Genomic DNA, 15,851 nt, shown 5'->3' on the forward strand with positions numbered 1-15,851 from the left:
TAGGAAAAGTCCAGCCCATGGGCTATATGCATCACCTCAAACCTCCAGGATATACTGTGAAATACCCAATCTCCTCTCTTTAAAAAATCTATCTGATTGCCATGAAAAAAGGTAAAGGTTTCCCTTTGACAAGATTGTCTAGTCGTGTCTGACTGTAGGGGGTGGTGCTCATCTCTGTTACTAAGTGGAGGGAGCCAGTGTTGTCAAAGACGACCTCCGTGATCATGTGGCCAGCATGACTGCACAGAACGTAGTTACTTTCCCACCAAAGTGGTATCCCTTTATCTACTTGCACTTTTAAATGCTTTCGGACTGCTAGGTTACCAGAAGCTGGGACTAGTGACGGGAGCTCACTCTGTCTCACAGCACTTTGGGCTTGAACTGCTGACTTGTTGATCTTGCAATCGTCAGAGTGAGCGTCTTAACCACTGAGCCACCGTGTCCACATCCAAACCACCAGAAGAACATGGCACTTTGGGTCCCCTTGATCTCTGTTACTCCAGAATACTCAGAACACCAAGAAAAATGAAAAAAAAATGTTGAAAACTGTAACTGGAAGTGATTGGAAGATATGGTCATAGAAGGAGTGATTTTGCGATCTGTTTTTGGGGCAGAATGGCCACTGCCCCCCCCCCATACCTTTATTATAGGGGCTCAGATTAATAACTTTCAGACTTCATTCTCATACACTAAGTGGTTGCATTGATAACTATCAATATCCTTCAGTTACTAGCTTAACAAAATGTTAATCGTTACTAAGCCTGTGGTTTGCATCACAATTTCACTGTTAATTAAATCCCTTTTAGATGTTTATTAGATTTAATTGATTGACCTAAGCCATTTGCAAATCATTTTCGGCTACTTTGATTAATTTCCTTTTAAGTCTGGACAGGCTCCTAGCCTCTGCTCCTCCAAAAGCAAATATGTGGTTTTACTAGGCATGGTTCTGCTAACTTAGTGGTTTTGGGTTTTTTTTCCAAAAATAGGATAAAGCCTACATGGAAGGCATGATTAACCAGTTCTCCAAATACACAATCTTTACAAATGGTACAGTAGTGAACTATGAGATTCTCTCATATCTCTCATCAATTCTTTTCACTGTTTCTATGGTTGTTGTAGTAGTGAACACTTGGGAAGCCAAGGCCATGCTTTCATGATTGTTTCCTTATTGCAAAGGGCTACTAAGAGAAGACAAAAAATGTCTATCTGTCTGCTGGGAAAATTAAAAATTTCCAGTAATCTAGGTAATTTGAAGAGCAGAAGAGTTATAAGCTCTCTATGATGTCAGATTCTATAGAGCATCAGAGAGATAAGATTTGGAATAACTGGGATGCCATGAGTTCCCTCTCAGTGCTCTCACGTATGCCACCTAATCTATATTTTAGACATGCCCTCTAATTCGGTGAAAATCCATCAAGCCATTTTTATGTGATGCAGTAGCAGCAAATACAGAAGTTCATCTGAGAGGGCTACAGTCCTGCAAAAGCTACTGAAAAGCTATTTGTGTACATGGCAGACAGAAACTTAACTGGAAATATGTGCGCACACACACACACACACACACAAATATATATGGGATATTCCTGACCTTGCAAGACAGAACCTGTTAAAAAGTGGGTATATCTCTTATGTTCAATGAGGTCCAACACTGATATCAGTATGGAATCTCTCCAGTTTGGTCTTTTTCTCCTTCCCAAACTGAAAAAAACATTCCAACTCATTGCCTAATCCCAATGTCATGCGAACTGGCAGCAACAGCTGTTTCTTGATACATATGTACATGAGTATGGAATCCATTATACAAGCTACGGTGAAGGAAACTATGTGAGTGTGAGATGTTGTACACATGGGGAGGGGGGATCACATGATTTAAGAGCACTTAAAGACCTGGAACCAAAGGGAATTCTTAAATTGAAAATGGTTTCTCTTCACTGAACATATTAAAAACAGAATTAGAGATCTGACATCATACCATCTAAACCTTGGGGAGGGGGTCTTCAAAATGTAACAAGTAATCTTCCTCCACCAACAAACTCTTTTCAAACATAACTAGCTGAAAACATAACATATGAAGTCAAAGGATTTCATGGCCGGCATCCATAGGGTTTTTTGGGTGGGTTTTTCGGGCTATGTGGCCATGTTCTAGAAGAGTTTATTACTGACGTTTCGCCAGCATCTGTTGCTGGCATCTTCAGAAAATATAACACTTTGTAACTCGTATGAACTGTGCCCTCACTGTTTGTTCCATCAATGTTATATAATTGTATTATGAAATAAATTTTTAAAAAGAATGGATTAGACAGATTCATGGAGAAGAGCTCTATCAGTGGCTATTAGCTTTGGCAGCTAAACGAAGCCTCCAGTTACAGAAGCAGTTAACTGCCTTGGCTGAGAACTGTTACTGCTGCCCAGCAAGTGAGGTGAATTCATACCACTAAACTCTGGATTTTAAGGGCAAATAATAAGCAAGCAACATTTATCATTATATCCTGTTGATTCACTCCCCATAGACATCAGACTGGCCGATATAGTGGGGAAAACACTACATTAGATGGGTTTTGAACTGTATCCCTCAGGACAGTTCTCATTTATGTGTAGTGACAGTAAGAAAGAGTGTGCCATACTCCTCAGAATGGTGTGTGCTTCAAAAATAATCTGTCACAATGCTCTGTCTTTTAAGCCACTGTTGCATAAAACATGCTCACTCAACGCATCCAGCTCAGCAACAGGATGAGAAGTGCAGCTTCTGTTCCACGTGAACCAGACTCACCTTCCCCCAAAGCCTCCGCTCCCTGGATAGTTGGGCCGTCCGTACATCCCTTGCTGCATGTATGGCTGATTGGAGCCTGCCTTGGCTGAAAATTGCTGCTGCTGCCCAGCAAACTGAGGCGAATTCATGCCAGGATTACTGGTTGTCATCCCAGAAGCCATAGGATTTCCTGCTGGATTCATAGGATTGTTAGCATTTGCCATGGGATTTCCCAGGACCTGGGGAACAGAGGAAGAGAAAGAAAGAAAAAAGTAAATTCTTTCAACATAACTATGGCTTTAAAAAACTCTTTTACTTTATTATATAGAAAGTGAAGAGATGGCAGAAGATATAATAATGGATGATACTTGCCAATTGTCCATCACTGAGTGAGGGTTGCTCCTTCCTCTTCCCCCAGAGAACTTATTTGGTTTGCTCAAGGTAGAGTGGCCAGAGTGAAAATCGGAGAAGGCTTCTGTACCCCTTTAATAGCTGTGTAGAAGAGGGAATTTCAGCAAGTGTTGCTTGTTACCTCATTGTGTGACAAGCAACACCTGTGGAAATTCCCTCTTCTGCACAACCATTGGAGTACAGGAGCCTTGTCCTATTTTCAACCTGGCAACCTCAAGCTCAGGGTAATAATGCAATTGTTTGCTTGGTGTCACACATGACCATATCTCTACTAGGCAGTTGCTTCAAGTTATGTCATAATAGAAGCAAATGGAATTATGGAGCACAGAACAGAACTCTGGGCAAGTCTAAGGAAGCTGACAGTGTAGCCCCCATTCTATTACAAGGAGCCACAAATTTGTGCAAGGATATACGCTTTGTCTACAGGGACCCAAAAGTTCAATCCACTGGCAAATCTAATTCAAGGACCTTAAGAAAGTCTGTATGTTTATGTGTGTGCACATGGACACATTCCTGTTACAGGAATACCAGGTAGGATGGACCTATATCTGTAAAAAGACATGTTTGTATGTTCATATCTTTGTAGTTCACCGTTATTATCTCAGGCTTCTTTCTAGAGATGTAAAATTTCCAGAAATTTTGAAATTTTGAAGCCATGGGGGGGGGGGGGGGGAGACTGTTTTTCCCCACCACCACCCCTATATGGAAATTTTAAGATTGAAAAAAAAAATGCAACATTAGCACTTTTTACAGATTGAAAGACACTCTGTTACTTTAGGAACATGACTATATGAATTTTATCTGGCACAAACGTATCACAATTGGTATATTAAAACACCACATATTCAAACAATTATTACAAATGGAATGTATTTTTATTTATTTATTTTGATTTTGATTTGTAACAAACCGATAACAATCTCCTGAACTGTATGGGACCTCTCTGGTTTTCCTAGTTTATGTGGAGCAAGCCAAAATAAAATAAAATAAAAAATCCAGAAGAAACCATCAACATTAGTAACAAAGAAAAATTATTTATATTTCCTTTCCACAATATCAAATAGACAAAAAGTGCCCACTCCCATAAAAAGAATTGGGGTGGGGAGTGTGTGGATAGGAGTAGGGACTAAGATTCAATGAAAAGGCATGAAATTTAATCAGACTCATCTTCTGAGCTCTGGGCTGTTTTTGCACTGCAGAAATAGGTCCAGTTTGACACCACTTTAACTATCATGGCTCAATGCTAGAGAATTCTGGGAATTGTACTTTGTGGTGGCACCAGAGCTCTCTGACAGAGAAGGCTAAATGTCTCATAAAACTACAGTTCTCATAATTCCATAACATTGACCAATGGCAGTTAAAGTGGTGTCAAACTGGATTATTTCTGCAGTGCAGATGCAACCCTGGTTATCAGTATCAGCCTCTGCTTCAGCTCCGTTATTTTTGTCGTCATCACAGTTATCATGGACTTCTAAAAACTGAAGGTTTACCTGGATTGAAACAAGATTCTCTGGAGTCCTACAAAAACAGCCTGGGGGGAGATGCATGCAGCCCCAGGGCTGTAATTTACCCTCTCCATCTAAGAATATGGGCCCCTTGAATTTTTTTTTTTTTTTTGCATAGTAGTTTATAGAATAAGACTACGCTAAATTCAGTCTTCTGAAGTCCACTGATACGTTTTACACCTACAAAAGAAAATGATTACTCAGGACTTCTTAAGAGTTAGGACAGTGATGGCGAACCTGTGGCACGCGTGCCAGAGGTGGCACTCAGAGCCCACATGTGCCATCATCCCAGCACAGAGTTTGTTACTAGAAAGCCAGAGGGACATGGCACTTTGCAATAAATAAGTGGGTTTTGGGTTGCAATTTGGGCACTCGGCCTCGAAAAGGTTCACCATCACTGAGTTAGGAGATCTAATTCACATTACATGGTATGGTGTATGAACTCTTATCTGAGAGTCTAACAACTGCCTTGCACAATTAGATGAAGAAATATGTAAGTACAAACAGGTTCTAGATGGTCTGTATGAAACTTGCCAGCTGCAACACACTGATAGTCCACCTACCATGTAGTCCTTCACGGCTACACATGTACTGTTCCTTCCCTGAGCTGGCTTTAAGATCCCAAAATTCATTTTCCAGACTTTTAAAAAACTTTTTTGATAGGGTGCCAGGTAGTGTAGTGGTTCTGTCTTATCTAACCTGAAAAAAATGTTACCAAGGAAAGGAGCAACAAAATGAAGCTTACCTGGCTCTGGGATGTATTAGTCACACCCCATACTGTAGTGACCACAGATAAGGAGCCTGGGGGTTGATTGGTGTTTTGCTGCCAAGGAACAGAATCATAAGCAAACGACCCATCACTGCAACAAGAAAGAGGATGGGGGGGGGAGAGACACACACATAGGAGATAAAGTCATACTTTATCATTCAAATGAGTGCTGGGACTGGGTAGGAAGAGGACTCTTCTAATTTCTGAGTGGATTCATTCCCCACCCAACACACTAGCTTGGTGAACTGCCTGACAGTGATAACATTTACAGAGTTAATAGTTTCTGTTTGGTTGCAAGGAGAGCAATTGCTTTTGCATCAGCGAAGGGAAGAAATACATTTGACAGTGAAGCACAAATGCATATGACAATGATTATGGAGGTGAATGGCAATGAAATTAGTTGAAGCATGAAGAGTTTCACTTTTGCTACCTGCAGAAGTAGCAAAAGGCAATAAATTTTTGGAAGTGGATTTCTACCAACTGAAGCAACACATGAAGCAAAGCGGACGCTTGGATACATTCGCTTTGCCAATGTCATTTATTTTTAAGCTCTTGAGCCATCATGGCTTTAGCTCTCTTGTCTCATTTCAATCAGGTCTAGACTCCAGACCTTTCTACTTGCACCAGCTCACAGCAATCCTTTAAAGGAACAGCAATTACTGGGTGAATTAAAATTAGAATTCAAAGGGCATCCTATCATACAATGCATAAGCAGCACACCTATAACACTGTTAATCAATCAGTTTTCTCTGTGATTCAGTACTCTCTATAGTGTTCTGTATGAGTGCTGCTGTAGAATAACGGCAACAACTCAGCTATGGACCAAGAAGTCCTGGTTTGAATGTTGCCTTTACAATTATTTTATTAGGTGATCTTCAGTAAGAGCCTCAGCTTCAGCCATTACCCAAGCCCATCGGCAACTAAGGGATAACAACACCAACCTGTCTTACAGGGATTGTTGTAAGTATTACTGTATAATAATACCTAAAAAGCACTTTGAACATTCAAAAGCACTATATAAACTCATGACAATTATTATTACCATGCCCCTAATATATTAAAATTACTTATTTTATGAGTTGTTAATCAGGATCACCTGCTCCCATAAATTATAGTCAGTATGTAAGATCTAGCTTGCTCCTTACATTTTGTAACCTTTTTTTCATATAAGAAGTTAGGTTGAGATGGAGATAAAATATGCATATCCAAAAGATAGCTCTATGGTGTGCTCAAATGCAATAGAAAACTCAACAATAGTCATAATCATCTCATTTTACAAGAACAGCCTACATCTATGTAAATGTCCAACAGGGCTCAAGGGAATTCCACCCCATCCTGAGCATGTCTAGATATATAATGGGCATGGGTTAAATCAGCCTGAAGGGATATTAAAGAAAAAAGAGATCTGTGCCTATCTCTTGTATCCCTCTCTTGAATCATGCAAAAAGAGGACCAGATGTTTCCTATTATCTTAGCTTACAGCCAGTGTACTCATAAGTAAGTAGAGGAGAAAGAGAGCTCTGCTAAGTTGTGTTGGAATCCTCCATGGAAGGGTGCTGCAATTGCAGTGTGACTAGATCATGCCGACAACCATTGTGCATTATATCCATTTGTAAATTATTTATTTTTCCTGAGACTAATCAGCTATAGTGTGTTCATTTTCTCTCATGTGTAACTACTCTGTATTATCTGACAGTAACTTATACAATATGTTTTAAAATTATATTAATAGGTGTAAGCCATTAATATAGGAATGCAAAAATATAGTTTTGAGCAGGTTGATGTTTATGGATCGAATTACATTTATCAGAGGACACATACAAATGCAATTGATACATATAAATCTGAAAATCTGGTGCTGGAGCAAAATCAATATATGTTTGTTGAAACATCTGGTTTTTGTTGCTATTATTTCTAATGCAGGATAATTTGAGGGACCAATGCAGGCAGGGCATATAATGGAAATGTGCCTGTTCAACAGAGAGATTATTCTAAAGCTTGGAGATGGGATAGTTGTGGTGCTTAAAAGTTTGTAGTGAGGTCTCTATTGTTCACACAGCAATCATGATAACAGTTTGCCATCAAAGCTGATGTAACAATGCTTACCTGTTGAAAATGAGTGATGGACAAGGACATAAGCAACAATAAAAATGGCAAAAATAAACTGACTTTGTAACATAATCTTAAATATGAGACATTGTTAAGAGTTTTCTGTGTTAAGGCCACCCCTTACCAGTGAATATCTTGCATGACTGGAGGGGAATGGGTTGCGGTGGGAACAGAAGCAAAATTCTCCAAAGCTATTCGTTTTAAAATAGGTTGAATAGATATTCAAGAACAAGAGCTTTCAAAGGGACATAGTGAAGTATGCTTCAGTGTATGATCTACTAACCTAGATCACCACAGATACATTGGCTTTCATGTGATGGATTGATATCTACAATAATGTGAGGTGGCCTCCACCAATTGGCACCATCACTATTTTCTTTGTTTTTGTTTAGGGAGTTTTTCAAAAAGAGACATTCAAACAGATAAAGAGATATAATTAAAAAGGCTCCCAAATGGGGATTATGGTGGTCTCAAAAAGCTGAAGACAACCATTTGAATGCCTTTTTGGATATATAATTAGGTCTAGCTATAATGTAGCTGCTGCAAATACAGAAGTCTGAAAATACTACTCTAAGGCCCTATACAGACAGGCCAAAATAAAGCTGCTTTGGGTCACTTTGGAGGTATGCTGTCTAAATGATTCATGCATTCTAAGAGGCAAGAAGCCACACTAATGCCACGCTCTAGTCCTAAAGACTGGAGCGCAGCTTTGGCGCAGCTTCTGGCCTCTTAAGATGGATGTGTCATTTAAACAGCATACTTCCAAAGTGACCCGAAGCAGCTTTATTTGGGTCTGTCTGTATGGGCCCTTAGCTGTTTATTCTTAGTAGTCCCTTTCACCCAGACTGAGCTATGTCTAGGGAAGACTATATTCTTTGGCTCTAAATCCACAGTATGCAACACAGAAATAGGTTTTATTGTGAATGGCTAGACGTGATACCTTGAGTAAATGGGCTGAGAATCAGGATGCCAGTTTTAAAGAACACTGTGATGCTGTGAAAGCACGGAAGAACATTTCTTCCATTAACAGAACAGAAAGCATGTAAAAATCAAAACAATGAAACTAGAAGATCAGGAACAAAACATTTGCTTGGATGCAGCTGAGACATTACTTTCCCTCTTTCATGGGAATCACACACAACAGTTAGTTTCCAACTCCTAGCTCCCGCTTCTCTACTGATGATGCAAAGATGCAGGAAGAGTGCTTAACCCTTCCCCTCCCAAATGCTTTCTCTTTAGCAACTCCCCCCCCCCCCCCCCGCTAGATTCAGGTCCATGTTTCTGTCTCATGTCTAGAATGTTGTTGGGAAGTGGTAGGGTGATGGAAATTGCTGGGCAGGAGAAGTGGGGAGATGCAAACAAACATTCCTATTTCCATAGTCTCATAGCACTAGTGGTCAGGGAAATGGCGGGTAACCTTTAGAAGTGCAACCTGACTGCACAATGTGTAGTTCCTGTCTGAATCATTTAGTGGCCTTGTATTATATTCACAGCACATTCTAGTATCTACAGGGACAAGCACAGTGTGATGCATTGCCAGATTCTGCAGTACCTCTTTAAAATGCCCACATTAACTGTGTTCCCCTTCCTTAATTTCTTCATCTCATTCTTAGCCAACATGTAATAACATTCCCAAGGGTAATTTGCTGAAGTCTCACATTAGCAAGCTAAAATGTGGGCAGGCACATCACTTTCCCAAAACCTGTTACGCCAGGATTTGTGAACATAGGAGCCTTAGGTTCAAATCCCCAATCAGTCCCATCTTGTGGTGTGAGTAGGGGGAGAAGTTTCATCCTGCTATTTTGGGCTCTAGTGCCCTCCTGCTTGGACCACTGTCCACCCTGGTTATTTCTGGATTCATTGGGTAGTCTGGGATGGTTTCTCCCTCCCTCAGGGTCAATGCTCCATCTCTAAGCAATAAATAATGGTGACCCATCTCATCACAGTTACTATGTGAGAATTAATGAAGTACTATAGAATAAGTTCCACTCCATCTTGAGTGATAGGGCAGGCTGTAGGTTAATTACATTATGACCTAACTATGACACCCCATGTGACATGACCTTAAGGCATTCCTACCCAGCTTTTTGTACAAAGACTATAACTATGCCATAGTAACTTTGGCAGGTTTCCACTTTGCTATTTCCCTTAATATAAGAAGCAGCTTTCTTCTGTGACATTGTCTTCTGCATCCCTTATTTGTAATGCAGGCAAAAGAGTGAAGGCAATGTCTTCTGGATTTCTTCAGCATTTCAGGGAGCCCAATCATCAGGCAAAATGAATCAGGCTACCTCAGGTGACTCTTTCAGAGACCTGTAAGGGCAGCAAACTATCTCTTCATTTTTTCTTATGCTTCCCCCCTATTTCAACACAGAGGGGCTTGATGGGACTGTCTGCAACAGGTGTCAAAATAACTTGACAACCTTGGCTACTAAGAACTTTGACCTGGGGGTGGGAAGGCATTTGGGCCTCAGACAACAAAATGTATCGGGCTACCACTGTACCATTGAAACATTAAAAGCTATTTATCAAAGGCTGCAAATGCAGCTTATAGTTGAGAAGAGAGCACTGCAGAATATTACTAATGTTCAAAAGGCAGTGAAAAAAACCCTGGCAACTACTGGCTACAGGTAAATTATCTGTTGATATCAGCTATCCCTCTCTGTGGCTGATCCACAGAGCACAAGGGAGTCTTTTACAGCCTATTTCAGAGCCTGGCTCTTTAGCGCAAGCTGTAGAGACTCACGCTTTCAGTTCTGGAGGTCCCCGTTTCAATCTCTGGGGTCTGTCAAGATGGCAGCCGTCACATATGCACCTATGAATCAGAAGGGAAAGTGTAGGTCCAGAATAAAAAATGAAAGCCCTAACAATGTACATTGATTACCCTGTTCTGCATTTACTTATCTGGTCCTCACATTGATGCCATCTAGATCTTGAGGCTATATTTCACATATAACTCTTCCAGGCAATAGACAGACATACACACATTCATACACATACACACCTTAGCTTTCCTGACTTACAGCCTACTTCACCTGACTTCTGTTACAATTCAATTTTATTTTAAATGGTAATACTCTTTAATGGAAATCTGTTATTACAACTCAACAAATAAAGTATTCACATTACCTAATCACAAAGCTAAGTACGTGCTAACATTCTGTTCTATCATAACTGACAAACCAGAAACTTGTATGATGAGAGATGTTACAATATGGGAGGTATGGGGATGCCACTGAAAATACCATTTTCATGTTGGGTTCTCTGCTGTAACACACAGGATCTCTTATCCTATGTCATGACATCATGCGCATCTCCTTACCCTTGCCATAAGCCATCATGTCTCATTAGAGGAATCCTGAAAGATGACCGAGAATGCCCTGGGCCAGATCACACATAGAAGCAGGCTGGGCCTGAACACTTGGGGTTCACATACACAGAGACTGCAAGAAGTGAAATGTGCCACTTCAAAGTTGGAAGGGAAGCAACCCTTCCAAACTAAGAGATCACCACCATCAAAGGACACAGGATAGTTCAGGGGTCATATGAAAGAGTGACCACTTGTAGAGAAAGACTTTTCACAAATGTAAGACTTCTCATGAGAAAGGCCCTCACCACAAGTGGAATTTCTGCTTGAGTGTCTGTAACGAACTGCAACTGAGCCCTGGCTGGAGCTCTGTGACTTTAGGGATGTAAACCTAATCTCACGTAGGGAAAGGTGTTAGAATCATGTTTATGTAGTTGCTGTAGCTCCCTTTTGCTCCTGCCAGTTTTCTTGCTTGACATCTTTACGTAGAAGTAAAATTGGTGTCTCAGGGGACTGCATTGAAACAGTGGGTGGAGAGTCCAAAATAATATGGGGAAGTGACACGAGCAATTTATCAGTTAGCTTCTTTCAGGCATGACAAACCTTCCCCATCTACATACAAGAATTCTTGTTCCATGCAAAATCTTCTCAACAGCAAACAAGAGCTCATTTCAATCTAAAATCTTCCAATGCTTTATATAGATTCTTATTTCTAAACTCTAATCATGTGCTTGGAGAAGAAGCTCTGGTGCTAGAGAGAAGACCTCTGCAATCCACATTAGCTCATGGGGCCAGGAGTTTTCTTCTCCTACTTTAGTGAGTCAGCTCATGTTTAACTTGGAAATGCCTCTGGATTTCCCTTTCCTGGAATATTTGTTTGGACTCTAATGACCTACACCCCTGGACTGCCCAAACTTTTAATCTAGTTTTGTCTTGCCTGGAATCTAGAAAAACTGAAATCTAGTTTTGTCTTGCCTGGAATAGAACTATAGTCACTAACAATATGAATTAACAATGTAGACCAGGGTGGATATATATATGGTATAATGACACTATGATGCAAGGTCACTGTCCTTACCTATTATGCCTGGAGCGGGAATTTTGAAGCCTATGGGTTGTACTGAGTGTCACCCATTTGGAGGTTTGGTGTGTCCTTTTGGACTCCCACCAGCCCTGCAAACTCCTTCCTCCAAAAATACCCAGTCAGATTATTATTTTTTGGCAGAAAGCACAACATAAATACTTAAAATCCTCCTTTAGGGCTGCAGAATGGTGTTGGGGGGGATCCCCATCCTGATACACCCCTCCCCATGGCTTGAAAATCAACTGGAAATGATACTTCCATTTGCCTCAATAATGCCTCAAGTACTTCCATTTGCCTGAAATTTGTGATGATGCATTGCAGATTTCTAGAGGTGCCCAAAAATGGGGTGGTATAGCTCTCTGAAGCATGCCCACCACTGGTTTATAGGAATAATAGGAAAGAGGTTGAATCAGGGATGCTGTTTTTGGTGGCATTCCTATCTTCCATACATAGGCTTGCCACAAGACAGGTAAAAGCTTTGAGAGAAATACTGGATGTGATGTTTTAATCTGCAGACTATGTGAATAGATGCATGAGGAATTTTAAATTTGGAAGGACCCCTCACTTTTAAAACCATTATTAATCTCTCAGTGCTGTCACAATGCAGGGCATTAACTGGTTATCATCTCTGGCATGGAAATAAATAATGCTGGTAATAAAAATCACTGAAAAGTGCAACAGTCAATCCACAGTTCTGTGAAGAATCAAGTCATAACTAGTGTCTGATATTTGCTTGCTTGTGCAAATGCTGGAGTCCAAAGAACTTTTAAAGGCCCAATTCCTAATCTGTATTGGGTTTCCAGGAGAACTGAGCCTCTCTCAGGAGCAAAAGAGAGAGGATATTCATGACTTGGAGGATGTGTGTGTCAGACTAGTTTAGGAATATGAGCATGTAAATTTGATTTTTACCACAGATTCATCTTGCCTCATATGGTTTACACTTGATGTCAACCGCTCTCTGAAGTTGACCAGTTAACATGAGGGGTGGAGATGTTAAGAATTCAATCTGAGACTTTCTGCATGCAAAAGTCACTGAGCAATAGTCCATCGCCTTAACTGAGAGATGGATAGGGGGAAATCAGTATGGGAAGTTAGGGTAGAGAGAAAGAACTAGGGTAAACAGAGGCAAGGGATTGAACCAAGTTAAGTGCTAGAGTGTAAAAGCTGTAAAAGAATGTCCAAGCCAAAGGGATACCACATGGCCTAAGGAATTATGAAATACCTCTCTTCATTATGAAACATAAGACATAGGAATCAATGAGGTGTGACAGTCCAATTGCTAGTACCAATTAGAGTGGACCCACTGGATCAATGGGATTTACGCACATTACCTAGTATTCAGTAATTGATTCAATGAGTTTAATCTAGTTGGGACTAGTAATTGGATAAAGCTGCCTCGGCACTGCAGAAATAATCCAGTAACTACCACAGCTCAATGCCATGGAATCCTGGAATTTATAACGTAAAGTTGAATCCTGGAATTTATAGTTTGTTGTGGCACCAGAGCTCTCTGAGAGAGAAGGCTAAATATCTAAAAAAAACTACAAATCCCAGAATTCCACAGCATTGAGCCAGGGCAGTTAAAGTTGTGTCAAACAGGATTATTTCTGCAGTGCGGATGCAACCTAAGACTTACACGTAACCAGTGTCCAGTTAACACTGAAAAGGGTCAGCATGATATAATGCGTAGTGCTGGATTTTTAATCTGAGAAAACCATGTTAAAAATCATGATGCAGTATGAAGCTTCCTGTATGATCTTCAGCCTGTCACCATCTCTCTGCCTAACTTAATTCACAGTGGTATTTGTGGGGCTAAGGGGATAGAAATTATAAATGCAGCTATTACCTCTTTGGAGGAAAGATAGGATAAGCAGGTAACAATAAGATCTGTTGATGGTCTACTTTGCTACCTTTTGTTCTCAAAGCAACAACATCTGGACCTGCTAAGCCTGAATTCTATTGCTATAAAAAGTAATGATTGGGGGGGTGGGGAGAGACTTTGTGAAGCTATAAGCGTGAAGACCATTTTAATAAACATTATCTTAAACTAGATTGTATCAAAACTCTGCCTAAAGAAAGTTTTTAAATAATTATGAACTTTATGTCTATGTCCTGTTCTATCCACATATTACTGAAATTTACTGATGATAGCTGAGGGCCATTGCATTCATTATACAGCAACAAACAAAGGACTAACACCATGTGTAAACATCAGAGCCCTTACTGCAATAACAGTGGCATTTCTGGTCTACACAAGGGGGAAACCAATAGAAAGAGGCTGCAATTCACCCCCCTCCCCAAGTCATGAACTTTGTAAGCTTTGGGTTGGGAGATGGGGAGGAACCACTGTTATTTCAGTCAGCATTTTCCATATGGCATTTGCAAGTACTGTTTATCAAAGAGCTTAGTTCCTTCTGTTTCTGCACGAAGAAGGGTACCTGGCCAAAGTCTAGGTGAAAACACTCCATCTAACATTTTGGCTGGGGACCCAAGAATGTTAGGAGGATGTAGTCATGGCATCTTATGTGACCTGGCCAGCAGATGGCTGGGCAAGAATCTCTACCCTGCCCCAGTACGGTTCTCCATCACTGTTTTATAGCATAGGTGCCTTTGCACATACTCAATACTGGATGAAGAAACCTTCAAAATCTTTCTTATTGCTTATGCTCAAAAACACATTCAGAGACTGAATTATGTAAAGTCCTGGAATACTGTGCACCACATCTCATTGCAAAAGGATACAATTAAATGTTATGATAGCAGTATCAGAAGCAGGATCTGATATCATATACCCTTATAACACTAGCAGTGTTTTCTAGAACAGAGTATTCAGTTTTGATAGGAACCTTGTTCATGCGAAACAGTTGCCAATGCAAAACCTTACAATATCAACATTGGGGGAAAGGGAAGCACTGGTGGTGGCACTAGTTAGGAAGTTGCTCTTCTCAGATCACTAGATTTCAAACATTGTTAGAGGTACCATTTGAAAAAAAAAACATACATTAACTCCCATGCTTCTGAGAAAATGTTGTTAGCAATTTTGCAGAAGAAGGCATTTGGGTTTGCAACTTGTCATGTACAAGTTGAGTCTCCCTTATCTGAAATGCTTGGGGCCAGGGGTGTTTTGGATTTTATTTTTGGATTTTGGGAAATCTGCATTTGCATGTACGTACATAATGAGGTATCCTGGAGGTGGGACCCAAGTCTAAACACAAAATTTATGTACGTTTCATACATACCTTATAGACATAACCTGAAGGTAATTTTATATAATTTAAATAATTTTGTGCATGAAACAAAGTTTGCGTACATTGAACCATCATAAGTGAAGGTGTCACTAGCTCACCTGCCCTTGAAAAAAGCTGTCGTTTTTGAAAGATTTCAGATTTGGAATTCCAGATAAGGGAGATTCAATCCCATAATACTACAGCAGGACTATGAAAAACAGGTTTTGCCACTATTTAGTCCTCCAAGAGACTGTGGAGACTTTTTTTTAATTTATAGTGGCTTTCGCTGTGTTTCGGGAATTCCAAAAGTACTTAATGAAAAATCAGGAAAGACATACAAGCTGCCAGAAAGATAACTTATCTATCACTGCCAGATCAATTCACTTTGCTAACATTTCCCATTCATACGAGGAAAAAAGCTGAGGCTTCAGTTTTACACATTCTACCTTTCTCCCTGTCAAATCTTCTCTTTTACTTTCTTCTTCTCCTTTTAAATTCCTCTCTTCTGCCAAAATCTGAGGAGGAACCCTTATTTTGCTTATCTGAAAAGAATGTTGATAGTGACAATACATCTTGGAGCAGACTGACATTTGGTCATGGCAAAATATTGGGGGGAAAATAGTGTTTTTAAAAATGTATGAGATCACTGGTGCACATGTAAATTGATGCCCTGTAACACTTTCAGCTTAA

At 40.2% G+C, this 15,851-nt stretch overlaps 1 protein-coding gene across 7 annotated transcripts in view; it reads right to left on the reverse strand.

Annotated features, from left to right (window-relative positions):
* The window catches only part of ZMIZ1 (zinc finger MIZ-type containing 1), a 455,177-nt gene that overhangs the window by 46,146 nt on the left and 393,180 nt on the right, over positions 1 to 15,851 (reverse strand). For 5 of the 7 annotated variants that reach the window (XM_089510693.1, XM_089510696.1, XM_089510692.1 and 2 more), the window contains 3 exons: positions 10,290 to 10,358; positions 5,411 to 5,525; positions 2,771 to 2,988 (listed from right to left, as the gene is read on the reverse strand). In XM_089510693.1, the coding sequence (XP_089366819.1) occupies positions 2,771 to 2,988; positions 5,411 to 5,525; positions 10,290 to 10,358 (402 nt within the window). The remainder of the gene's footprint in view (positions 1 to 2,770; positions 2,989 to 5,410; positions 5,526 to 10,289; positions 10,359 to 15,851) is intronic. The other 2 variants (XM_089510695.1, XM_089510694.1) reach the window with 1 other exon arrangement.

The sequence above is a fragment of the Sceloporus occidentalis genome, unplaced genomic scaffold (genome assembly GCF_023333645.1).
Source record: "Sceloporus occidentalis isolate IW3139 unplaced genomic scaffold, rSceOcc1.0.p SCAF_2, whole genome shotgun sequence".
NCBI lineage: Eukaryota > Metazoa > Chordata > Lepidosauria > Squamata > Phrynosomatidae > Sceloporus > Sceloporus occidentalis.